The sequence below is a fragment of the Cryptotermes secundus genome, unplaced genomic scaffold (assembly GCF_002891405.2).
Source record: "Cryptotermes secundus unplaced genomic scaffold, Csec_1.0 scaffold247, whole genome shotgun sequence".
NCBI lineage: Eukaryota > Metazoa > Arthropoda > Insecta > Blattodea > Kalotermitidae > Cryptotermes > Cryptotermes secundus.
The window spans coordinates 2449410-2477166 of record NW_019740656.1 but is presented as its reverse complement, the minus strand read 5'-3'; the positions used below and the strand labels follow the sequence as shown (position 1 = coordinate 2477166).

Below are 27757 nucleotides of genomic sequence, written 5' to 3'. Positions count from 1 at the left end.
CTGGGTGGGCTCCCTAGACATGGAGAAGGGAACATGATTGACCCTACCCGGACTCAAACTCAAATCCCTCGGTAAAAATATTGTAAAAATTGTAAACTTGTAAAATTTGGGCCCATACTAAATTAACCCAATTCAATTCTTGTGACTCGCCTGATGACGACCTAGGAAAAGTCGAAACATGTATCGCAACGCCTGTGCATGATGATACTTTAGTATCTATTTTGGTCTTCATTCTGTGGATATCATTGTTGTGCAGACGGCCGCATTTTGCGCCGTTGGCCATTCGTTCTGTGTAACGCGTGCGAACTTATGTACCCATTTGAATGAAGTAGCATGGTCAGAGGTGAGGATTACTTCAGTCTGTCACAGCAGAGCTGAGGGGGCTTGACTTGCAGGTCGGTCGGGAGTTGTCGGCGAGTCCTGACTCTCTCGCTTGCCGTCTAACTCTCTCTCCCTCTCTTCTCACTGTTGTCTCTATAGAGGGTAGACACTGAGCCACGTTTCAGTAGCATTTGCGCGGTCATAGGAAGTGGTTCTTCGCGCCATTTTCATGTAGCAAGCCGGCGAACTAACCACGTGGCGGCAAATCATACATAACCAGTGTGCTTCATGTTATGTAAACATAAGCAGTGATATTTTATACATACATATATATCTGTATCAGAGTACAACTTGTGCCGAATTGTGTTCAATAGTAATTACAAAATGTCAGCGTCAGAATTTGTTAGGTTATGTCGCTTACTGAAGCAAAATTTTGTACAGATTTAAGTTATTTATATACTTGTGTGTTAAGCGAAGTGGCGGTATTTATTTTAAATTAAACGCACTTCAGTTTACTTGTGACGTCACAGTGGTATTAACTGATAAACAATAACATTTTATATAAACAATAAGTTAAGTGGCGTATGTGGAACAAAAAGCAGCGAAACATCAGAGACATTTATCAGCCCTTATCATGAGCACTGTGGACTGAAAAAGAAAATGAGTACCAGGTATGACTATCAACAGTTTTTATCCTTCTTTATTTAATTTGTACTTCGCGAAATGTCTGTACTCCACAGCGTTCAGACCGTTTTGTCGTCAATCCAACTCCATATCCCATGGGTACCGGTCGTTATAGCAGCCGGAGCATAAAGTTATCATTCATCTCCATCTGGTGCCTAGGTTAAGAATGCGTGGAGCTGTACCTCCAACATTTCACCAGTTTTGTGATATTTCAATATCGATATCCTCTCCCTTAAAAAAGATATGTCATTGCATGTAAAATGAGGTTAAGTGAGGTAAATGGGGCGATGTCTTTGTTGAGAAGTGATTAGTTGCTCACCTACTCTAAAAATGGTCGGAATTTTGTCGAATCCGAAGTTTCGCAAGTTTCAATTCTGGACCAATTCGAATCCTCATGTCCTGTTTCTTTATTATCTTCATCGTGTGCTTCCAAACCTCGGTTTTCATTCTCCTGATTGTCAGTAACTCGAATGCATGGACGACAGTGAACTGAAACTGACGCAAAAGAAAGCTGTCGCTGATTACTTTCAGTGACTGAGGAAACCACAGAAACAGTCTAGCCTGTGTTCTAGCCAGTTTTATAACCGGGCACCTGCCGTATGAAGGTCAGAAGATTTTTCATCCGACCAAACTTGTTCTATCCTGAGGTTCCATTTGACCTGCGACAGGTAGGGTTTATATGGGGCCCGAGTTGTTTCGCCTGATTACTTACCGCTTTGACACTGTGTGAAATTTATTTCGAAGCGAATGAGTGGTTACGGAGATGATATATGCGGACGGATAACCTCCCGATTATGCGTTCATGTACTATATATGTTGCAAATAGTGCATGGAAATATTCAGGTACATGTCTTAAGAAGAAGCATGTCATTTTGTATGTATAGAAGTTTAACTAAGTTTAACATTAACAGAGGACTACCGGAAAGAACGCCTGTGTCGATAGTTTTCTGAAACTAACCCCTCACATTGTCATAAGTTGCCCCTGGGTTAAATTAAACACACCGCGAAGGCATATGGGGGAGTGGAGTTACGGCTCCATGCATTCTTGACACTATGCAATTGAGTGTGTCAGTTTCACAACCCTGCCACTTTACCCTCTAGGAAAGAGCCCCTCGTGGGAGGGAAGATAAGAGAGATCCCAGGGATGGTCAGGAAGCAATGTAGAATAGAACAATCTCTTTCCCTTGTCAAGAATCGAACCCCGATTCCTGAGTACTTCAGCCCGTAGTCTAGCTACTATATCGAGTGAGCCATATAGACTTCATCGTATTGGTTTGGATTCCAGATTCATAAGGAACATGTAGGTTTATTAAGGTGGTCAAATTGGGTAGAAGTGAAGGGTTAAGGGATTGGGGTTATCTTTCCATATGCATAAGCAGAACATGCTGGAGTACTGGTGATTATTTCACCTTCCTCTTCGGGAGCCTCCGGTTTGTGTCTGAGGGTTTCCGTGACATAATCCAGCCTCTCCAGATAACGTCTAATGCCTTCGGTTCCAGGAGCGGCAAGAAATGTTTCCTTTCTCCTCAGCACCCGGACTGGATCTGATGTCCACACATTCTCTTCTCGGTTGTAAGGTAGCCGGAATATTTGAGCTACTCACTCACCGGCCGAGATTAAAAATGCGTGGATCTCTACCTTCATTTACCTATAATTCTTAAGGCGTTGTTCTTTTCACTAATAATTGTGTGTATTTGTGGCCCTATGTTTGTTATGGGATTATATTCTATGTATGTAAACGCCTAGTCGTATTTCCGCACCTCGACAGTTGCAACGAGTTCGCTGGAACGCCGGTAGAGGCGCCGCTTGACGGCTCTGTTAGGACAGCTGCTTACAGGGGATAAACGCGAAGCAAATAACCACAGAGAAAATATGCAACAAACTCCGTGGTCTGTAGTCCGCAAGCGAACTGTACCGTCCTAGCGACCGCCGCTTGTCGGCGAAGTTAGCGCCAATTTTAGCGGATAGAGGGTGTAACGTGGTCAGCGCAATGAATCCCCACGGCCGTTAATTTCGGTTTTCTAGACCGGAGCCGCTGTTATCTTGAAATAGCTCCTCAGTTATCCTCACGAGGCTGAGTGGACCCCGTTCCAGACCCACTTCCCAGAAAATCTGGTAGCGCCGGGAATCGAACCTCGGAACCTCTGGATCTGTAGCCAGGAACTCTGACCACTAGACCACAGAGGCGGTCTTGCAGTACAGACAGCGTCGTTAAATAAAAAAAAATAAACCAGACTGTGACCACTTGGGATTGATCAGGCTGGTATAGTGGTAACAGACATATATTCGTATTCGGGAGGTACTCGGTTCGGTTCCCGTGCGGGACACCAGTTACCCAGGCTGAAGTTTGTCGTGGCTTTTCTCAGTTCCTACAGTGCAGCGGCTTCCTTCCACACTTTTTCAAATTCATTTTTCGTGCACCATCCTTCCATTTGACGCTACATAGACAAGATATTTCTAGCGTCGTTAAAGAACCAACCAACGGTGACCACGACACCTCTCTGCAACTATTGCCCATTCCTGTGAGTGGGTTCGCCGGTTTCAGCAGCTTCTATAGATAATTTGTAGTTGCATATGAACCGTTAATAAGAGCTCAGTCGGTATAGCGACTGGCTGGACAACAGAGGGGTCGGAGTTCGAGTCCCGGTAGGGTCAAGTATTTTCTCTTCTCCACGTCTAGGCCTGCTCTGTGGTCCATTCAACCTCCTATCCAATGGGTACCTGGGGCTCTTTCCCCCGGCGTAAAGCAGCCGGGGCATGAAGCTGGAAACTCACCTCCAACTAGTGCCAAGGTCACGAGAATGTGGATCTATACATTCACTTCCCCATACGTCTTCACAGCATAGAGCCTAATTAACTAAGCACAGGGACAATTTTACCTTTCCCCCCCCCTTGGCACTACAGCCCCAGTGGGCCTAGGCCTACCTCCATGAACTTCTCCGTTCACTTCGGTTTTTCTAGACCTTACACATTCGGTAGGACTCCTTGGGCGGGTGATCAGCTCGTCGCAAGGCCACTACCTGTACACAAACACAGAAAAACGTACACACACAAACTAAACATCCATACCCTGAGTGGGATTCGAACCCACGATCCCGGTTTCCAAGCGAGCGAAGACAGTACATGCCTTAGACCGCTCGGCTACCGTGACCGGCCAACTTTACCTTTTATAAAAAGAATTATAGAAAAGCTATTCCTGTGACAGGCCGTGGAGGCCCATAGGGTTGTGAGAGGTTGCGGTTCCCACATTATCTGGACAGTCGGCTCAAAGATGGCGGTAAGGTTGTCAGCCCTACCCGCCGGCCGCGCTTTTTACCCCAGGAAAATTCCAAGAATATTTGACCTTTTATACGAACCGTTAATGCTCTATATTTTATTGTGTAGATACACGCGGAGTGATACAAGTCAGTATTTTTCAACCGGGATGTACTAACAGCAAAGCATTAATGAATGAACCTTTCATAAAGAGAGGAAGTGAAGCACTTTGTATCCAGTGAGCCAACGCAGACGGTTCGCCCACACTTGTTGATTAACAGCCCAAAGACCCAAAGTTCAACGGGGAATTTAAATTCGCAGCGTGGGCGTTCCATTACGCTCGCTACGCTGTGTAATACGTTACCATTACATTCATTGACAGAGCGTTGCAATCTGGTGCGCTCTGCTTCGAGGTCTTCAGCGGTCCTCAGTGTCACTGCACTGTGTGGGCAATTCCGCTGGTTCCCTCCCATTCAAACTTCTGAACCATTTGGGGGGGGGGGTTAAGTCCCCCTTAAGAAGAAAATATTCACTATATTCTGTATAAAGAGACTCAGCTGTAGATTCCAAAGGCTTCTGACTGTGGTGGATGACACAGAGTTACTGGGTTTTGGACTTTTTCCATCGTCCGGAATTCTAAGTAATACAGGACACGACGTTTCGGAAACTGGATCTGTTTCCGTCTACCTACCTACGACACCTACTGAATAGGTGTCTTCCTTTCTCACCTGAAGACGGAAACAGATCCAGTTTCCGAAACGTTGTGTCCTCTATTACCTAGAATTACGGACGATGGAAAAACTCCAAAAACCCAGTAGTTCTGAGAATCGTCTGTGTTTAGTTCTTTATGCGTTTCCATTGGTTTGCACGTATTTCGACCAAATTTAGTATGATAACAGATGACCTCCCTTGGAGAGGTTCAGTACGGTTCAATATAACAATACGGGCACTAGGATCCAGAACACAAAATGATCATTTCCTCCAAACGAACATTAACAGTCACACGGATTTAGTTTTTGTTCGGCATTGAGCAACCAACAATGATCTTCGAGAAACAATATATTTCGTTTCCAAGGTAAATCGCAGGTGAAAATATGTCCTATGTCAAGATATTAAAAATTTTATAGGCCTGAGCCAGATAAGTCCAATCCACATCCTGACATCGTATTTCTTTGGGATACATAGTGGTCGTGTTTTCAGATCTGACTTCTGACATGTACACGATAAATACGGAAGGATGTGGCAGGGTTCTTGTCGAAACTAGGTCGTGAGTGGGAGGGAGGGAGGGAGGGTGACGCACTCGCAAGGTCTTGACTAACCCATTAACACCCTACAATCCATGTAACAGGTAGCGGACTGGGGTTTCTGGTGAGAAAAGCCAACTCTAAAAATGCGGACAATACGATCAATGACCCCGAACTGTTTGTCAGGTTATGTCACAGGCTCGTCAAAATAGGCCCAACAGCCTATTTTATGGCCTTAGCGAGAGTTGCGCGAGAACCACACGAATTTCTGTTCAATGATTAACCTTGCTTCATATGTGGCGGTCCCAGGCTGAAGACCTGGCCCACCGAGCGGTAACGCTGTAGACGTGTACTTGTGAGGTGCTCGGTTCGAATCGCTACCGGGATATTCGTGATTTTCCTCAGGCCCTCAAGGCATATCCCCCGGGTTAATACGTCTATTAGGTCATGAACGCTTCCTTCCAAATCCTTTCCAATTCCCCATTCGTCGGTCGACCTACCGTACTGTGGTGAGCAGCCATACAACGAAGCCGTTGTAAAATAACGAAAAGAAGAGGATATAACCTTGGGGCTGACTAACGAGGCAGAGGTATTACGTGGTTTTCCTTAGTCCATCCAGGCAAATGCCAGTTTAGTAAAAGGTAAAGCTGTCCCTGTAACAGGCCGTGGAGGTCCATATGTCTTTGAGACGTCGAGGCTCCCACATTTTCTATACAATGGGCTCACAGATGGCGGTGAGATTGCCAGCCTTACGTTCCGGCCGCCCTTTAACCACAGGAAGATTCCTGGTACTCATTTCCGTGAGAGGCTGAGTCGCCCTAGGGCCATAGTGCGGCTGGAAGAATTAGGTCAATTGAAAAATCTAATGACCCAATTGGGAATCGAACCCGCGACCTTCCGGTTTGTAACGTAGTGCCTCAACCCACTACGCTACCGCGTGCCCTAAATGCACGTATAGTACGTTAAATTAAACCATGACTGTTTCCTATATTTTGTTCAGTTCGTTGTTCACTGATCCGACCATTCGACGTTTATTGGTCCCGTTCTGGCAACGACGTGAAGTAATCTGTAAAGAGAGTAAGGACAGAACTCCCGTTTGATACGTGAGTTCCCGATTCGATTCCAGTTCAGGAGACTGGTTATTCTGATAACGTTCGGACGTTTCGTCTCCTCCATTTCGGGAAACTGTTGCGATAGTTAAGGAGTTCTGTCGTCTGGGGTGTAACGACGTGTACTCCTTGAAATTCAGTCGCCGTTTCGGAGGACGCTGTCGCCTCCGGCCAGCATGAAGCTCGCAGCAAGTGGAGTTCCAGTTTACATGCTTGGCTCATATGTAGTGCGACGTATTCTTCCGAAACATCGATTTAAGTAAACAGACTACACGGCATTGTATCCCACAAGACAGGAATCTTCGTGCTATATCCCTGGCCTGTATTCCGCAAGCGAACTATACCGACCTAGTCAACGTCGCTTGTCGGCAAAGTTAGTGCCAACGTTTGCGGATAGAGGGTGTCGCGTGGTCAGCGCAACGAATCCCATTTCCTTGAAATAGCTCCTCAGTTATCCTCACGTGGCTGAGTGGACCCCCTTCCAGAACCACTACGTCTCAGAAAATCTTATATCGTCGGTAATCGAACCCGGGACCTCTGAACCTGTAGGCAGGAACTCTGACCACCAGACCACAGAGGCGGTCTAATTTACTTTTAATTTTTTGGGGAAATGAATTTTTTTACGGCGGGGCCCATCTTTTCAAGATATCTTAAAGTCCCCTTTTCCTATCAGCCACAACTTGATATGGCGATGTATCCCCGGATCAGCAGCAAAATTTAGATGTCAGCAGTAAAACTGATTGAAGCTGGCCGTTACAAATTATTTTTCACACTCCCCCCCCCCTTCTGTCAGCGCTTGTCTACTGATCGCATTGTTCAGGTTGTCGTCGGTTGGGATGGAGTACAGATGGGTTTAAGTCGCATTCAGCCACTCTGTTACTAGCGTACACTAAATAGCTACACGATAAAAACGAACTCCGTGGTTTTATTATGCAAGCGAACTATACCGACCGAGCGACCGCCGCTTGTCGGCGAAGTTAATGCCAACTCTAGCGGATAGAGGGTGCCGCGTGGTCAACGCAACGAATCGCCACGGCCGTTAATTTCGCTTTTTCTAGACCGGAGCCGCTATAGTTCCTCAGTTATCTTCACGAGGCTGAGTGGCTCCGTTCCAGACCCACTATTTCTCAGAAAATCTTATAGCAGGAAATCGAACCCGGGACCTCTGGATCTGTAGCCAGAAGCACTGACCACTAGGTCGTTACACGATAGAGTGGCAACATTTATTATTCTGCTTAATTAGCCACCACGTCATGACATATGGGGGAGCTGAGTTAAAGATCCACGCGTTTTTAACCTTGGCAGTAGATGGTGAATGGCCAGCTTTACTCTCCGGCCGTTCTAACCCCCCTCAACCCTGTAGCTTCTGAGTACGAACTCATAATTTAGTGATAAATTTAAATTGTTCCGAAATGACTTCGCATGTTCTAGGCCTGCGGTTGAAGCTGTTGCATTCTGCAAGCTGGTTTAATCCCATCACCGCTCTAATTTGGATCTGTCTGGTATCGAAGGAAATTAGCCGACTAGTTCTTCCCAGAACTTTTTGTTCCTTTTTTATTATAGTTTATTTGTATCATATTTTTTCTTTTCATATTTCCATTCGTTTTTAACGTTCTTTCTCTTCTTTATCTTTAGTTCTTCCTTTTATACGTTATTTATTTATTTATTTATTACTAAATTATTTTCTTGCTTCTTCGGTTCTCTTTTCCTTCCCTTCTTTTTATTTCTCTCTTTCTATCTTCACTTCTTTTGACTTCTTTCGATCTTTATATCGTTTCTTTTTTATCTTTCCCTTTATCATATTCGTTGTCTTTTCTTTTTTCCGAGGCACACGGTAGCGTAATTGGTTGAAGCACTATGCTACAGACCAGAAGGTCGCAGGTTCGATTCCCGATGAGGTCATTGGATTTTTCAATTGACCTAATTGAAGTCGCACTATGGTCCGGGGGTCGACTCAGCCGCCAACAGAAATGAGTACCAAGAATCTTCCTGGGGGCTAAAGGGAGGCCCACACACAAGACTGACAACCTCAGCGCCATCTGTGAGCCGATTGTCTAGAAAATGTGGGAGCCTCGACTTCTCACAAGCCTATGGGCCTCCACGGCCTGTTACAGGGATATTTTTTCTTTTTCTTTCGTCTGTTCCCCTCTTTATTTCTGTTCCTCGTTTACGTACCGTTTCCCTAATTTCTTTCCTTTTCTCCTTTCTTTCAGTATTTTTGCAAGCCAGTTTAGTCAGGTCAACATGGACAGCAACCCGAGCTGGCAGCCGTTACGCTTTCCTGCTGTGTCCCTTACGTCGTCTTGTTCCCCTTTTGGCCATCATTACCGCTGCGCTAATCCGCCCTTCTCTTACAGTGTGTAACGAACGTTCTAGGGTAAGGGAATATCTTAACATGAACGGAAATACCGGGAAAATTTCAAGAGAAAATAAATTGAAATCGTGTACGAGTTAAAGACTGGGACGAAGAAGAAAAGCGAGTGAGGAAGAAAATGGGAAAAGGAAAAATCGATGTCTAGGATACGTAAAGAGACGGATGTTAACAATGTACAGTTGGACACAGCTGATAGGTAGAGCGGAAGGAAGAATAATGGCTAGGGAAATAAAGGTAATAAAGGAAATGGTACCGTAATAAGAAAATAGATAGCGTTGGTGCGTAACAGATCGAAATGTTCACCACCTGCGAACCTTAATGCCTTCAGTCTCTATAGGTACATGCGAGGAACTCTTCTATATGGCCTTGTATATTCGGCGTAGCAACTGCGCCACGGGCTGGATGACCGAAGAATCGGGGTTCGTTTCTCCTCAGGGGCAAGAGATTTTTTCTCTTCTCCGTAATGCCCAGATCTACCCAGCTTCCTGTCCAGTGGGTACTTATAGTTGTTTCCTCTGGAGTAAAGCGGCAGGAACGTGAAGCTGATCATTCACCTTCATCAAGAGCCGAGGTTATAAATGCGTGGAGCTATACCTCCAGTCCTCTATTAATCTTACTGTGATGCTTAATTAATTAAGCCCGTGTATAACTCTCCGCCCACCTGTGTCATGTACTGTGATGTACGGCAGGAAGAAACGGGGCAGTGGTTGTAGTTGCATTGTGGGAGGAAGGGTGACGCCCTCTAAGGCCCTGTATTACCTACGCACACCCAGCAGCTGTTACCTCAGTAGTGACCTCGACCCAATGCACTGCGTGTTCTGTTGCGACGGCCGGGTGTAAACAAGCGGTCTGTTTGGCAATTTGTCAGTGCGAATGCGGACGGCCCTTTTGGTAGTTGGGCTTATGTAGGGTTGGCTCTGCACGAGAACATTCTAACAACCGGTTATGATGGCTCAAACGAACGCTGAGCAAACACCTTGAATTGACCATGGCTTTTGCTGTGTAGTCCTGGGAAGTTTATAAATGTATACTGAAGTTGTGAGGTTTGAGGTTTTCACGGAGGTTACAATGAAGATTGTTGTCTTCTTGGATGTGATACCGTATAGTCAGATGTTTACCCGTGTTTCGGTGAAACATGCTGCTTCTATCATCAGGATTTACACTGAAGACTACACAGAAGAAGACAGAAGTCTTCATAAGTATTGTTGAGAGTTTTGAAAGTTAATTACACTGCAGCAGTTCCCACGCTTATGCACTGAAAATGGAAGTAGTTTGTTCCTCCGAAAGTCGGTAAACATCTACCAGTCTTCACGACGTCATCCAAGAAAACGATAATCTTAATATTTACCGCCTCCAGAACTTTAATTATGATATGAATACCTTCTGTTTGTTCTCTAATCTATAAGACGTCCTCTCTTTTACCCTGAAGATGGCGAAAAGTTCTGCGAAACGTCGCTAGACATCTGACAGAATACGGGCGTCACGTCATGTCCCACAATACGGTAGTTTTCCCAATCACTGCAGTTATTGTGTACGGGGTACGCAACATCTACTCTGAAGGCAGAGGCGACATATACCTACGAAACGTCGCTGCACATCTGCCAGACTACACGCCAACAAATCCGAAAAAATAATCTTCATTCTAATTGTCGGTGTGGCGAGCGGTCGCGGGTTCTATTCCCGATGAGGTAATAGGATTTCTTAAAATTGACCTAATCCTTCCAACCGCACTGTGGCCCTGGGGTCGACTCAGCCTCTGACAGAAATGAGTGCCAGAAACCTTCCTTGGGGGTAAAGGGTGGCCGTGGTGTAAAGCTGACAACAAAATGTGGGAACCTCGACGTCTCGCAACCCTACGGGTCTCCACGGCCTGCTACTATCGGTGGCGATATCTCACAAGATATCTCACAAGAACACTGTTTTCAACGTTCTGAATTAGCTGCAAATTGCACTGCATAGTTTTGGGAACTTTGTAACGTTATTCTGAAGCTGTTTGTATTTATCTGTTTCGTATTTACGTTAGGGGAAATGGTAACACGTGACGAATCGGGTGGTGATGGATTGTGAGTGAGTTCTTGGAAATACGTGTATGCCCAAGAATTTGTACCAGGAATTCCAGTATAAACCTGTACACAGCTGGGGCAGACAAAGGTAGTGAGTAGGCAGCAGTGTGCTCGGTCGGTTTTACAGTATCTGCCTTTTTCGAAAATAAAACAACAGACGATAAGTGAAATTAATGGATTCCCTCAGGTTAAACAGAGATACACGGCCGTTGTATTCTGGTAGCAGTTTACAATCAGTTCGATGAAACATACTGCCTCCATCTTCAGAGTACACGAGTAAGTCACGCAAACAACCAGCAAGAAGAAGCGCGTCTTATTCTTGCTTGCTTGGTCCGATATTCTGTTCTGAGGGGTGGGATGATAAACGAATTGAAGAGGGTTTGGAAGGAATCGAGGTACTATCTTGACCTTTTCTAGGAGGAACTGGGGAAAACCACAGAAATCTCAGTCAAGATAGCCGGTGTTCCGGCCGAAGTTCGAACCGAGAAGTTCTTGGTTAAGAATCAAAGGATTTATTGCTATACCAGCTTACTCTTCGTCCTTGATAATGGAGACAGTAAGTCCTTCTGAAACGTCGATAAACATCTGCCACACTAAACCGCACCTTATCCGAGAAGATGGTATTCTTCAAAGACACCCCCGTAAGAATCAAGAAAAATACACGTAATGTCAGTTGGTATTATGTTGTGGCATATCTACTGAAAGCCAGAAGTGTTAAGCTAGCAGAGACAGCCGTTGCTAGGGAACGACTTTGTAAACACACCCGTTACTAGGCAGTGGCTAAGTAGCCGTCACGTGATGGTCGCAGCAGACACACACAGCAATACAAGAGTTGGAAGTAGCGTTTCTTATGAGGTCCGTGCCGAGGTTATATAACGAAGACAAGCTGCCATTACATAGGGTCCTGAGACGGCAGTTAAAAGATTATGAGGTTGGTGTGAGACGGCTGCCAGCCTGCGAGGACGTGAGCCCGGTAGCAGAGGAACGTCCACTGTTGGAAGCCGCTACCAAGCAGCGCAATTGAGAACACTAGTCTGTGTGTGATTTGTAAAATGTAGTCACGAGTTGTTTGGTTAAGAGTCCAATAAATGTGATTACCTATCCGAAACCCGTCTATGGTCACTCAGTCACGTGACTCTTACCTAAGGCACTAATAGTGAACACATGTAGCGGAAATCGTGTTCGTCTCCTCGTCAGCAGTCTACGTGTTCATATCTAGGTAACGTGTCTATAACCAGTTTTATTGTGTGGCTCCGGTTACGTGCTGGGAATAATTCTGAATACGTAAAGTAGTCCCACAATGTGACAGTGACTTTCTTAGGGCTGGCGTGCTCCGTTTACAAATGAGAATGTTAGATGATTCAAGTGTTTTAAGATCGGATTTCACCCCGTAAATCTTCGGTTCTAATCCCAGAGAAAATGTTCTCTCTTGACAAAAGGACGTTCTCAGTTTTCGTTACTTATTTTTTTTTCGTTAAGTCCTTGTCTTGAAAGACTTAATAGGGCTTAAACGCGGCCAAGCGTGGTTTAGAAGAAGAAGAGTTCGGTGTTACCTTAGGTTTGCAGCTGGGGGGAGTATTTTATTCCTTTATGTTGGCACTTCGTCAGTTTCGTCTCACTACAAAGGAAAATGAGTATGACAGATATTGGAAATTCAGTCGAAGCGGGATTGGGGTGTGCAAGGAAATAGAAACATTAAAATAACATGGGTTAGTAAATCGGTAAATAAATCAAACCTCCGTGTGAATGTTTCATATTAGAAGGAGAATTAAATGAATCGCGAAAAGAATAAAGCGTCAGTAAAGAAACAATCAAATAAATGAAGCAAAAACAAGACAGAAGTATACAGAAGAAAGAATAAGGGAAGAATGAAAAAAGTTACTTTGTTTTTTCAAGCCTGAAGAGAAGAGAAGAGAAGATAAGGGGAAGAGAAAGAGCAAGAGCAAGAGGAAGAGCAAAGCGGCCTCCGTAGTCTAGGGGTAACGTTCCCACCTCATGACTCAAGGTACACGGGTTCAAACGCGGCGGAAAAATTCAGGGAACAAGTCCTCCGGGACGGACTTTAAGCCGTGGGTCCCGTGTCGTAGATTTACGGCACGTAAAAGATCCTCATGTCTCTAGGAGACCTCTGAGCAAAATTAGGCAACAATTTCCCGCCCAATTAGTTTCCAATGTCTCTGGTAGATGGGGGAAATATCAGGTACCGACGGCCGACCTCGTGGGCTGAACGGGGCTGATATGACGCACCAGTACCGGTAGGGTATGGCGACAGAAAAAATGAAAGGGGGGCGCACAATGGACCAATAACTGATCTAAGTGTATGGGGAAACCCACCCCCTCTAATAATAATAATAATAATAATAATAATAATAAGAGGAAGAGCAAGAGGAGTGAGAAGCGAAGCATGCAAAGCGGTTGGAAGGAGCTAAACCGGTGGAAGTGGAGAAGGTAAAGCGGTGGGAAATGGTGAAGGTAAAGGGGCGGGAAGTGAAGAAAGTAACGCGATGGAAGACAATTTGGACGTAACATTTATGCAAACAGTTCATACCTCACAGGAAACACAACTTGCCCCACGCTTTGAAGAAGAGACAAATTCCCCTGCCCTGAATCGAACGGCGATTCAACGTCCGTCTAGGCCATAGCGCACTCGGTATAGTCAGTGAGTTATCGCTGTTCCCCGTTGGTTTCAATTGTCTGTCTTTCATTAGAGCTAAACAAAGGACACACACATTGCTCAGTTTCGTAGCGTGATCTGTATGCGTCCACTTGTACATGGCCCATTGGCGCAGTCTTCATCTTTGTGGTGCTCAGAGAATAGCTCGGGGCGACAGATGCATTCTGCTTGTTGCGTCTTCACCAGTAAGTTCATTAGTATGTCCCAGATTAGGACATCCTAGCTTCCCCATAACTGGCGTCACAATTACGTTTATCGGACAGACCCTAACCTGTATTATTCACGGTCTGAGACCCGAAATATAGCTTATGAAACCGTCATTCATAGCCTTAGCAACAAAGTTAGAATTCGCAGAGAAACACTCATCTCTGCTTAGTCATCTTCGATGGTTGAATTCAGTTCGACAGAAGGTTTTGCAATTTGAAAATGTTCCAGTTTATTTAAGGTTGATATAGGTCTGTTCTGCGCGAATGAAGACCAAGGTCGGCGAATGCCGGAATATAAGAGGCTTAAACATGGCGATGGTCAAGCTTACCACCGTTCAAGTGACTGAACTGCCGTTGTAGCATAAGATACGTAAGATAAGCATGATCTCTGTAAAGCCTGTACTGACAGAGGACTTGTGTGTAGTGCAAAAGGAAGAAGTTTCAATAACATGCTACATGTGCGATAGAAAGGCTAAAAGATAATCAAAAGACACAAACCCATCCTCTCGTCGGACTATGAGCACAAGAGTTCAGTTGGAAAAAAAAAAAAGCTCTGGTCGTGAACCTCAAGGGACTTGGCAGGAAACCTCCAGTCGTAAAGTAACCCTGACTCCTAAAGAGAGTAGTTGAACGACTTCCATGGACTGTAAAACATGGGTATGGATCCCGCGGGACTCAGAACCAAGGATGACTGTGCCGGCGAAGGCCAGCAGTAATTTGCCAGGTCAGGAGAAACCAGGCCAGACGTGCTGAAGTCAGTGACCTGGAAGGCTCCCAGAGCCTTCAGACAGTAAAATATGGTCGTCAGTTTCGTGTGATTCGTAATTAAGGGTTACTGTACTGGCGAAGGCCATGAGGAATTAACAGTCACACAGTTCGGCATTCAGTCAGTCAGTCAGGTTAAAGTCATTAATCCAAGAGATTTGCCAAAATGTTAGAAAATCCTGAACTTCCGGCGTGTCCTAGTGCCTTAAACCTAGCTACGTCCGTAGATCTTGCAGCGAAAATATCAGAACCAGGATCTCGAACTAGGCCGACAGCGAAAGTTGCTTGCTACCTTGACGAGTTACCGAACAGCCGAAACATGTGCTGGAGAGTTTGAGAAGTCTGTGCTGTTTCGCATGCAGTGATGTCAAGAATATTTTTTGGTTCACCGGTTTAACAAAAGGACGGCTGTTTTCTTTTGTTTTTTCCTGATACCGTCTCGCTATGTGAGCACTTCAAAAAATAGGCCTCCTAATACAATGGCTATAATTAACTCATTTCCACCAATTGCTCCGCATTCATTAATCGTTCTATTATTCGACACAATATGGTCTCGCTACTGATGCAGTCGTCAAATAATCACATGAAAAAGCAATAAATGTGAACCCTCAGGCACGAATAAAAATATACACAGGAAATTACATAACATTACCTCTTCTTGATATTATGTATTCCTGTGATGCAGTTTCGCGTGCCTCCGCACAAGCGAAAATTAAAGTAAATTAAACTGGTGGGTAAAGTTTTCGCCTTTGTGTCGATCTAATCGCAGCCCGAAACACATGTTTCATTTCATTATATTTTACGAGACAATTAAAAGTACCGGATGTGTCTTAAATTAGAAATAGGCCAAGGCCGCAGATATCATCTGTAGGCCTATAATTATTCTAGGCAGGGTTCAGTCGAAAGGTAAATTTGTTCCTGTGCCTAATTAAGTAAGCGCCACGCCATGCAGTCGTATAGTAGAGTGGAGGTATAGCTCCACCGTTCTTAATATCGGCACTAGATTCACGTGAGTGGTCACCTTCCTGCTCCTGCTTCATTATCCCTAGAGAAAATGCCTCCGTACCGATCTTATAGGAGAGGGTGGTTGGGCACCAGATAGGGAACGTGGACGCTGTGGAGAAAATAGCTTGCCCTTGCCGGGAATCGAACCCCGGTTTCTCGGGAGTCAAGCCCTACAGCCTAATCTCTATAATAATTAAGTTATCTCCATTCCGTTTCCACGGATACCAAATCCAGTATTAATAATCGTGTAGTTATGGCAGAACCAGGAGTTTGTTGCAACTAACGACAGTGTTTCAGTCTTTACCGCCGGGCTTGCTCGTGTTATTATGCTTACCCTGTGAAGTTGTATTTCCGGCACTTCTTGGGCTTCTCAGCGTGCATATTCAGTCAAACTGCGAAGTTTCTCCGGAGGGCTGTAATGTGCAAGAGTGGACTGCGGAAGATTAGTGTGCAGAAACTGTAGCCAGACATAGGAACTGTCAAATTTCCGCCTTTGAAATTTCACATGAGAATTCGCTACATAGATCTGTTTCGAGACAAGTTAATAAGGCCTTCATCCGTTTTGTACTTCAGATGGGAACCATGACTTTATCGGAGGACTGACTGAAGGCCACTCTCTTTAGCTGAACTCATACATTATTTAATAATGTATAAGTGGCATAGCGTTAGCAGCTCTGTTCAGAACTGAGAAGAACATTTTGAATTATGAATTATCAGACTCGAAGGATGCAAGGAAATTTAAATATTCGGATTTTATACTTAGGTTGCACAAACTCAGTCCGTGCCTCACAGGAAACACATTACGTCTCTGCTACAAAGCCCAACCGGTTAATGCTGTTTATTGTGAGAGCCTTACTGAGCCAAAACCGTGAGCAAACTGCAGGGTTTTTAATGTCAACTCAGGCGGTATGTATGAGATTCGCTGCCTTCACGAGTTTTAAGATCACGGCCTCATGGGGTGTGATTGTATGGAGTTCGATAGTTATACTATACCACTTATTCTACCTTGAAAATTGAGGCAAAATATCTTACGAAACGTTGATTTATGTCTACCAGATTGTATGACGCCGCATCTCAGAAATCGTCATTTTAATTATATAGGTAGTAAGTATAGTTCAATCGTTCTTTAGAGAGTTTGATTTGTTTCATTCTGGTCCGTCACACTAACAATTACAAATATAAATCACTCTGTCCAATGTGACCTGTAAGTTTTTTACTACATGAAAACTTAACACCCTTACATGTTTCGGTCTCTGTGGACCATCTTCAGAGGGCAAACATCACTACAAATAGGAAACCACCATCACATAAATTGTTTAGACGTAAAGTACGTACACTTATATACTACAACACATAGTACACAAAATAGACATTTCACATTTCACAATTCACAAACACAGCAGTTTCCTGGGAATGTAAAGTTTTTTATAAAATTGTATAAAATTTCTTGATGCTAATTAAATTTTTTTTTTGGATTGTCAATAATTAAAATTCGTAAACCATGCAGTCTCGTGTTCGTCCTCCCATCGTCCCTCTTATATGGGGCAGATATTGTGCCACCTGGCTATCTTGATGTGGAGGTTCTTCATATCGTCCAGGCTGAAGATGGTCCACAGAGACCGAAACGTGTAATGGTGTTAAGTTTTCATGTAGTAAAAAACTTACAGGTCACATTGGACGGAGTGATTTATATTTGTTCTTTAGAGAATTAGAAACTATGTTTCTTCTTAAAAGTTTGCAGCCACACAGGTCAGAATTAAACGCGAAAATAACCACAGATATTAACTAGGCAAGAGTATGAGAGGAAGTGGTCGGGGCCTACTAAAAATCAAATAACCTTCATGTACTTCTTCGATTTTATTTCTCCAAATTGACTCCGGCCAGCCGAAATACTAAACACATTTTAACAATAGAAACTCGCTTCTAAGAATACATCTTGGAGGTGAGAAAAATTAAATAAAATACTGAACCAAATAATTTGGGGCGGCGTTGGACAACCATTCACCGAAACAAATCAGCAAACTTTCAATTTGGGGTCACTGTCTATTTTCAGAAGTAGTTCTTCGCACTGGTATAGGCCTACTTGATTCTTATTTTGACAGATAAAATTAATAGTGCCACCAAAGGTCATATCAGCCATGCGATATAGATATGATAGTCTACAACAAATATAGTCCATTGACGTGATGTGCATAAACCGAAGGCGCACAGATTGGTCATGTTGTTCACCATCTTGAAATTTCTTTCAAATATGAGTCCCATAATTCGTCTGTAGTATCCTGTTAATTACATCTTCATGACGAGGAAATCCTAACAAAATACAATATCCTACTCCTAAAATCAGAGGGTCACAACTCAATTCCACGCGATTTCCTTGAACCACTGCAACACCAATATCTGCCCGCCAAAACATTTGCTTTGTCTCTCTATGCCCAAACTCACAATTTTCTCTACTTACATTTCGTACCCCCCCCCCATTTTTATTGCTAGTGGGGTGGGACTAAGTCCCTTGCACTGCGGCCACTTCTGGCCTGTTGTACCAGCCCCAGATGATAGGTGAGGGTGATTGTGGAGCAATTGGTGGAATGAAGATTGGCAGGGGAAACCGAAGTACTTGGAGAAAATCTGCCCCGGCGCCACTTTGTCCACCACAAATCCCACTTGACCAGACCCGGGATCGAACCCGGGCCGCCGCGGTGGGAAGCCAGCGACTAACCGCTTGAGCTATGGCGCGGCCCTTTATTACCCCTTTAAAATGGGTGTGACAACCAGAAAGTTTGTCTGCACACTGAAATTTAAGCCGTGTAAGATTATCTTTAGTGATCACCCTTGCGTATTGAGGATAAAAGAAATTTGTTTAATAATAATAATTTAATATTTTAGTGTTTGTATTTGATATATTTCCTTCCTTTTATACATTTTATTTGTTTTTAAACCAGAAGTCGGGCGGGGGGGGGGGACAGATACCTAGCTTGCCCCCCCACTGCCGACGCATGTGTACTTCTCACGGTGTAATTACCAGTGTTACCATGGTTACTCTGTTTCCGTGGTTACCACCGACCGAGGTGGCCCAGGTAGAGATACTTCTCACTTTCCTTCAGGAGGTACTTGGTTCGAATCTATCCCGGGATATGACTGCCCTGATAATTTTCAGTTTCGTTAAAATCTGCCCAACGATTTTCGAGATGAAAGTGTGGACGGGCAGACACACGGACAAACCTGACCATCCTTTTTCTACGCACACTACAACGAACGCACGAGAAGAAACAATAAGTTATGGGAAGTGTAAGGCAGAGTCATTTTGTGACTGGCGGTTTACTACCAATCAGTTCATCTTGGCCTCAAGCCACTTGAGACCCACGACCAGACTTTTTTTTTCCAACTGAACCCTTGCTGTAATAGACCATATGTAACATCCTCTCTGACGAAAGGATAGATGTGTCGTTTACAATTGCTGCTGGTCCTCGTCAGCGCAGTCATTCTCTGGTCCGGATCCCACGGGACTCATGGCCATATTTTACCTTCTCAGATTCGTGATTCTCCCAGCCTGGAGAACCAGGTCCCTATATTTATATCCCCCAGGAACAAGGTCGCCTAGTAACCCAGTTATACACCCAGACACTGGGTTCCCTTTTCGTCGCCTTCTACTGCTCGCAAGGCCGCGGTGGAGGTATTCGAACCCGCCTCCGTACGGGGTAAATTCTGAGAAGAACCAATCGTCTACTGTCATCCAACAGTTATTCTATTGTTGCGCGTGTATTCGTTGCCGTGATAACGTTTTTACCTAGCCGTTGCCTAGCAGCGATAGGTGCTTACGTGCAGACACACAGACTGATGAGAGGTATTTATGAAGTACGTCGTTGTGACTGGTCCAGGTGATACGATATACGCACCAAGTTTCATTAAAGATTGGTTCAGGCATTCAGAAATTATTAGGGGTGGTACACAGACACACAGACAGCACGGAGATAGCATAATCATACTTTATTTTTTTTAAATAAGGAAAGCAGGCTGAATATGTTTTATTGCACTGTTTTGAAACTGAAGTTGTTTTTAACGCAGCGCAGTAGGGTCACATGTGCAGTTGATGCCCTTTCTCAAGATATTAGTTACGTCCTTAGTAAGAGTTTTTAGTTTTAGTTTTCCCAGTCATGGTCCCGATATTCCGGGGTGTGCGATGTACTGAAGGTGTTCGAGTACGTGGTGTTCAGTACCGCAGGTTCGTATGAGTTCGGTTTCCCAGGTTACAGATGTGGAGTACAGCCCACGCTCGAAGTGTGGGCGTCCTTTCTATGTAGGAAGCAGGGGCGGTGTATCCATGTCGGGACGGAAGTGGCTCTGAAGCCAGACCACCTCTGTAGACACTTCAGGAATCAGACTTGTGCAAGTATAACGACAAATTTGCCATACTTATAGCCGGGATGGCTCAGTCGGTATAGCGACGGGCTACGGGTTGGAGACCGGCTCTGAGGCGTACTCAACCTCCTATCCAATGGTTATCAGAGGCTGTATCTCAAGGGGTAAAGCGGCAGGGGCGTGAAGCTGGTTACTCTCTACATCTAGTTCCCGGATGGAGAATTTTAGACGTGTACCTTCGCTCCGCCATACTTCATCATGGCGTGGTAAGGTAAAATTGTCTCAGTGCTTAACTAATTAAGCACTACGCCATGAAGGCGTATGGTGGGAGTGGATATATACGTCCACATTTTCTTGATCTCAGCACTAGCTAGAGGTGAGTGGTCAGCTTCACGCCCCGGCAACTTTACCACCGGTGAAAGCGCCCCCGGTATCCATTGGATAGGAGGTTGGCTGGACCCAGAGACGGTCTTGTCGATTTGGAGAAGAGAAAGTTCTTGACACTACCGGGGCTCGAACACCGACCTCTCGGTCGTCCAGACCGTAGCCAGTCGCTATACCGACAATGCTACCCCGGCTTAATTAATTAATTAAGCACAAGGCCAACTTCACTTCACCTTTTCCAGTCACATGCGGATATATAGGTGTAACGTGCTCTAAATAATGTTAGTATCTTCCCACCTCAGACGTTCGCGTCACCAGAAGCTGGAAACAAAGATCAGTACCCCTAGAATGGTACACACATTCCCCCAAAAATGAGCTGATCATTATGTAGCCGGTATTTATTCGCGGTTTATTTAACAATGCGACCGCCTCTTTGGTCTACTGGTCAAAGTTCCTGGCTACAGATCCAGAGGTCCCGGCTTCCATTCCCGGCGCTACCAGATTTTCTGAGAAGTAGTGGGTCAGGAACGGGGTCCGCTCAGTCCCGTGAGGATAATTGTGGAGTTACTTCAATGGAAAAGTAGCGGCTACGGTCTATAAAACCGAGATTAACGGTCATGGGGATCCGTTGCGCTGACCACGCAACACCCTCTATCCGCTAAAGTTGGCACTAACTTCGCCGACAAGCGGCGGTCGCTCGGTCGGTACAGTTCTCTTGCAAATTAAAGCCACGGATTTCTTATTTAACAGTGCTCTCAGCAACTCAGATTATACGGTATCTAACCGTGGATGACCTGTGAATAATGAATTGGAAGGATGTCAAAGGAAACCGTCATAACCTTATTTAAGGTAATACCCCGATATCTACTCTGGAGGGACTGAGTAAAACCACGAACGTCTTAAGTCGAAATAATGGCGTCCAGGCCAAGGATCGAACCGGGCACCTCTCAAACAGAAGTCAGAAGTGTTTCTTTTCCGGATTTGTGTATTATGGTTTGAACTTCAAACAGGGGACGGGCAGACAGGCTGTGCCTTCGTAGCGTCTTGGTCAGACTTAACTCGACTAATCTGGCCTCTGTACTGTCAGTGTCTGAAATTGAATAGGACACATCAGCGTGTGATGTAAGCTGATGATGTAAATCTAATGGGCGGGGGGGGGGTAGGATAACGTAAATACCACACAGAAAAGCACAGAAGCTGCTACTGACGCTGTTAATCAGTTTGGTCCAGAAGTAAACATACAAGAAACTGAGTGCACATTGATGTCTCGCCATCAGAATGCTGGGCAAAATCATGACATGAAGATAGGAAACAGATGTTTTGAAAATGTGGCACAGTTCAGATATTTGGGAACGACGATAACAAATGAAAACCTGATTCAGGAGGAAATTAAGAGGAGATTGAACTCGGGTAATGCTTGCTACCATTCAGTCCAGAACCTTTTGTCTTCTCGTCTGATATTTAAGAGCATAATAACAATTAGAATATACGAAACTACAATTTTGCCTGTTGTTCTGTATGGGTGTGAAATTTGGTTCCTGACATTGAAGGAGGGACATAGACTGAGGTTATTTGAAAACACGGTGTTGAGAATATTTTGACCCAAGGGAGGTGAAAAAAATAGGACGCTGGAGGAAACTGCATAATGAGGAGCTTCATAACTTGTACTCTTCTTTAAATATAATTAGAATGATGAAGTCAAGGAAGATGAGATGGGCAGTGCATGTAGCACGCATGGGATAGAAGAAGAATGCTTGTAGAATATTGGTGGGAAAGTCAGAATGAAAGAGCCCGACTTGAAGAGCTAGATGTAGTTGGGAGGTCCATATTAATCTTAGAGAAATAGAATGTCGGGGATGTAGGGATTGGATTAAGATGGCATAGGATAGACACCAGTGGCGGGCTCTTGTTAACATAGTAGTGAACCTTCGGGATCCGCAAGATATTGGTGATTGAGTATTATTATTATTATTATTGGAGGGGTCGGTTTCCCCATGCACCGCGACCAGTGGTCTATTGTACGCCCCCTCTGTGATATTCTACCAGTCTCTATACCCTACCGATACGGGTGCGTGCCATCAGTCCCGACTCAGCCAGCGAGTTCGGCCTCTACTGGCTCAGCGGTATCTCTCGATGCTTCCCCCATCTATCAGAGGCGTGAGAGACTACCGTTGGGCGGGAAATGTCCGATCAATTTGGCTCAGTGGTCCCCTTGGGACATGAGGTTCTTTTACGTGCCGTAAAGCCCTCCCGGAGGACTTGTTCCCTGAATTTTTCCGCCCTTAAAAATTGCACGACCTCCGCCGGGTTTGAACCCGCGTACCTTGAGTCATGAGGTGGGAACGTTACCCCTAGACTACGGAGGCCGCTGAATTTTTGAGTAGCTGATCTACTGGAGGCTTCTCTGTGGATTGGTGTGTCAGGAGCATGGAAGGGTTCCGATGGATACCTCTTTTTGATGGCCATGTTTAAGTTCTCCCCAGACTTGGCTAGACAGGCGAGTTGTAATAAGAAATCGTATAAACCCGCGGGAATTGGCGTACACAGCTTATCGTAACTGTAACATTTATTGCTGCAGCAAAGCCTGGAAGGCTGGTTTCGGGTTGTTACAGCCACTGTAGGCGAATTTTATATCTGGCACTTCGTTATGTCTGTCATTGCGTCTCACTCGGCGGTGTAGTCCCGAGACATGAAACGGCAGACAGAAGGAAACTGTCTTCCGCGCGTGTCAGTAGGCATTGCTGGATACGTGTAATGGCAAGGAGTTGCCCACATTTGACATTACTGAATAAACAGTGGCATGACTGCCATGATCAGACTGTAATGGTGTGGAAATGTAGTCCATGGGTACCTAACTGAAGTCTTACGCCATGGAGCGCTGTTATCCCTTGGGGATCCGTGGTTTGTTATTTGTTGAGATATCATTTATGGGTTGGACTGGAGAAGGACAGTGAAAGAAATAAGGATAAAGAGGAAAGGAAGACGAACGAATGGAAACTAATAGAAGATAAAGAGGAGGAGAAAAGAAAAAGAAGATGAACGGAAGAGTGAAACAAGGAAAATGGCAGAAAGGAAGAAAAAAGAGAAAGCAGAAAAGATGGAAAGGAAACCAAAATGCAGAGACGGGAACAGCAAGAAATAAGAAAGAAAGAAAAGAAATATCATGGAAGAAGGAAAGAGGGGGACAGAGAAAGAAACAGCGAAATGTAGGAACTAAAACAAGAGGAAAGTCACGAAGAAGAGATATGAAAGAAGAGAAGAAATGAAATGAAGACAAAAACAGATACCAAGAAGGCCAAGAAGTTGAGTCATTCTCAACCGGCAGTGAAAGAAATTTCGTAACAGTATAGCTCAGTCAGTGTAGTGATTACACTACTACCGGCTGGACGGCCAGAAATCGGGGGTTCGAATCCCCAGCAGAGGCAAATTATTTTTTCTTAACGTCCAGACCTGCTCTGGGGCCCACCCAGCCCCTTGCACAATGGTTACCGGAGACACTTGAAAGCAGCCGGACGTGAAGCCGACCGTTCACCGCCATCTAGTACCGAGGTTAAGAATGCGTGGAGTTTTACCTCCACTCACTCGTGCGTTGTCATGGTGCTTAATTAAGCGCAGGGACATCTTCAAATTTCACTGCAAGCACGAATGGGACTGTAATGCTCGTAGTAACTCCACAAAGACACTAACCCTGAAGAAGCTAACTGTAGTGTTTTCCGAACCCTTGAAGAGATCTCAACGTGGCGTATTATCGATGTCCAGCAGCGTAAAGCTAAGGACACAAATTGTGTATATTCTGTGTCCAAAATATTTTAAACAGCGCGCCATGATCAGGCAGTGACGTAGAGAATTACGTCATCAGATTCTGTTTTCAGCATACGATGCGTAACGTAATCGCCATTCCAGAGATCTCGAACACACACAGGGACTTTTCCTCCGTAAGGTTGCCTACTCAACGTGTGACGTAACGTCAGAGATGTTTTAGACAAAGATTAGTGAGATATTTGAGGAATCCAGAGAACAATGAACTACTGTTACCATACGTAGTCGTGTTCTGCAGCCTTACGACCGTATGGTTCATAAGAAAGTTACCCACTTCATTCTATTTTAAGCCACTACAACCCGTGGCACACCTAAATCCATAAACACAGCACTAATACACTTTGAGAAGGAAGCTGTGTTATGTTGTTTACATTCCGACATGAAAGGGGAGACGATGGAAGAGGATGAAATAAAAGAACAATTATGTAATTTCCGTTCACACATTCGTTTTGTCAGAATACCATTAACATGGCGTTTCGTTTTGGGGGGAAATGCGTGTGTATTTCCGTCTCATTGGTTGGGGGAAGGGGGTAGAGACAGGCTGCAACAGAACACAGGGGTTCACCCTCTGAATACCTGTCCAATTCCAACGTCAGTAGTTTCCGAAATTAATCTCAATTTATTACGCTGTGCTAGTGTAATTCCCGTTGAAAATCCGGCAGAAAGTCTTATAATAAATTGTTATTATTTGCCATCGTCTCTGTGGTACATACGCTTACTTCCTTCTCCACTTATCATGTACGTACAACACAGCCTTTTTTGTCTCAGAACAATATTCCGTGTACAATGGGAACAAAGACGTCATCGCCAGTTAGTGACGTGTACGGTTACATCAACATTATGAAGTTACTGGACTCTTTTTACCATGCTTGCGGTATTCATACGCCTGTGGGGATATTCGGACGTGATTCTTCCGTCAGATCGCTTACTCAAGGCATGATGTACCCGGGTCGCAGATCAGGTGTCATTATTCTCCAGTCATGTAACATGTGTTCACAGTAGGNCCCCCCCCCCCCACTGAAAACATTATTGTATTCCGGCACAAAGCAGTGACGTTGCCACACTCATTCATGGAGCTGAGCCTTTCTCGAAGTCACCAATTGTGCAGATACTCAAGAATTTCCCATCAATTTATGGAACCCGAAGTTTCATTACCGTGTTCACTGGTCCCTATCCTGAGCCAGATTGATCCAACCCATACCATCCCACCCTCTCTCTGAGATCCATTTCCTAATTTTCGAAATAAAAAAAAACGTGAACCCTTACAGATCCATTGCGGTTTAATTACGAGACTGTGCATTGCTAGGCTCTCTCCTTCGCTTCCCGCAAGCCAATCGAAACGTCTAAATCATGGGGGGGCGTGCAGGTTTCATAAAGCACGTGTGAATACGCATATTTGCTAGAAATGACGACAGCTGACGACGGAAAGAATGCCGCTGTCAGAGCCACCTACCAGCGGAATGAATACTGCTTGCAGCCAGCGCCATCAGCGTTCTGTCGGCGTACTCTGGTACTATAATCTGACACAGCATTACGATGGTGTATGGAGAGAGCAACAACAAGATGCGGCCGCAATAAAACACGCGTGTGGAGGCCGGCCGTGACCTTTTCCCAGCGTGGCCGCCGGCGAGCTCAAGGGGTAAACATATGTAGGCTTCTAGTAGATAACACAGAATTGACACTACACAAAACTGTAATTTTGCCTGTGGTTTATATGGATGTGAAACTTGGTCTCTGACATTAAGGAAGGAACATAAACTGAGGGTGAAGAAAGTTGTCTTCTGGGTTTAGGCACCGTGTATTCTTCGTTTTGGCCGACGTTTCCTGTAGGCACTGGCCGTTCCCCCTCTCCCTTAGTCACACACCATATATGGCCTTAATCGCTCTCCACTGCTCCCATTGGTCCGTTCTCCCTAACCACCCCCCTGCCTACTTCGTATATAAGCAGCACCTTCCACATCCTATCACCACAGCTACTGCTCTCCGCAGCTATTCAACTGCTCTGAAGATGGAGGCGCTACGTTCCTCCGAAACGTCGGCCAAAACGAAGAATACACGGTGCCTAAACCCAGAAGACAACTTTCTTCATTGTCATCGCCGTGAAAACCTCAAAACTTACATAAACTGAGGGTGTTTGAGAATAGGGTAAAAAGGTAAAGTTGTCCCATGAAGGCGTATGGGGAGTGGATGCAGAGATCCCTCAGCCCCAGTTGGATGAAGGTGAGTGGTCAGCTTCACGCCCCGGTCGCATTACCCCCGAGGAAAAAGCCCCCCTTTACCCATTAGATAGGAAGTTGGGTGAACCCCAGAGCCGGTCTGGACGACATGAAAAATGAGAATTCTTGCCCCACCGGGATCTGAACTCCGACCCCTCCGTCATTCAGACCGTGGCCAGTCGCTATACCGACTGAGCTATCCCGGCTCCTTGAGAATAGGGCGCTGAACAGAATATTCGGACCCAAGAGGGATGAAGGGATTGGAAGTTCGAGAAAACTACATAATGAGGAACTTCATAATTTGTAATCCTCGCCAAATATAATTATTATGACAAAGTCAAGGAGGATGAGGTAGGTACAGCATGTAGCACGCACAGGGAGAAGAGGAATGCGTGCATGATTCTGGTGGGAAAACTGGAAGGAAAAAGACCACTAGTAAGACCTAAAGTTAGGTGGGTGAATAATAAGAGGATAGGGACCAATTGAGGGCTCTTGTGAACACGGTAATGAATTTTCAGGTTTCATAAAACGTTGAGTTCTTGAACAGCTGAGCAACTGTCAGCTTTTCAAGAAGTAATCAGCTCAGTGGACTTAGTTGGTTATAGTGAAGTGACAGCGCAATGAGGAGGTCATACAGTGTATGTCTGTCGGTCGATCCGCATTTCGTTTCCGAAGCAATTAACAGTTTGGGATTAAATTTGGTGTTGGAGGGGTCTGCATTAAACGTTACGGTCCCAGATAATCCTTGCTGTACATAGAGCTCAACCGAATTTAATCGAGTTCTCGTACATAGGCCACTTTTGCTGAAATTCGAATCACGCCCACACCGAACCCATAAGCCTCATCGTCGGGACAATACGTGTAATCAAATAAACCACTGCTTCACGAAGCGCAGAGCAATTGGCTTATGTTATCATTACCCTGGCGCCGTAGGCAACCCTCAGCTTCGATTTCAAGCAATTGCATCGCTTCCAGGTCTCTGTTTAGGTCTACTTATCTTAAAATGGGCACTGCCCGGTTCCCTGCTTATAATTTTGATTTTTTTTTTGAGAATAGTCTGCTTCAAGATTATATTTGAATTCGATAGATGCAACGTTCTGGATGCGTAGTAGAGAGGTGCTCGGTTCGAATTTTGGCCAAGACTTGATTAAAATGCGTCCACTCTATGAACCAAGATACGTCAAACATTTGTAGGTAACTTTACGGAAAAAAAATCCCCATGAAAAGAAGTTTAAATTTCCCACATGCATGTGAATGCAGGGAGTATGCTTAAAATGGAATC

General features: G+C 44.9%; 1 protein-coding gene across 8 annotated transcripts in view; it reads left to right on the top strand.

The window, feature by feature from the left end:
- The first annotated feature begins 465 nt into the window (after window positions 1–465).
- The window catches only part of LOC111872382 (collagen alpha-1(XVIII) chain), a 378674-nt gene continuing 351382 nt past the window's right edge, over window positions 466–27757 (top strand). For 6 of the 8 annotated variants that reach the window (XM_023866207.2, XM_023866206.2, XM_023866214.2 and 3 more), the window contains exon 1: window positions 467–992. In XM_023866207.2, the coding sequence (XP_023721975.1) occupies window positions 982–992 (11 nt within the window). In that variant the 5' untranslated portion in view covers window positions 467–981. Of the gene's footprint in view, window positions 993–27757 lie in introns of all 8 variants that reach the window. The other 2 variants (XM_023866208.2, XM_023866202.2) reach the window with 1 other exon arrangement.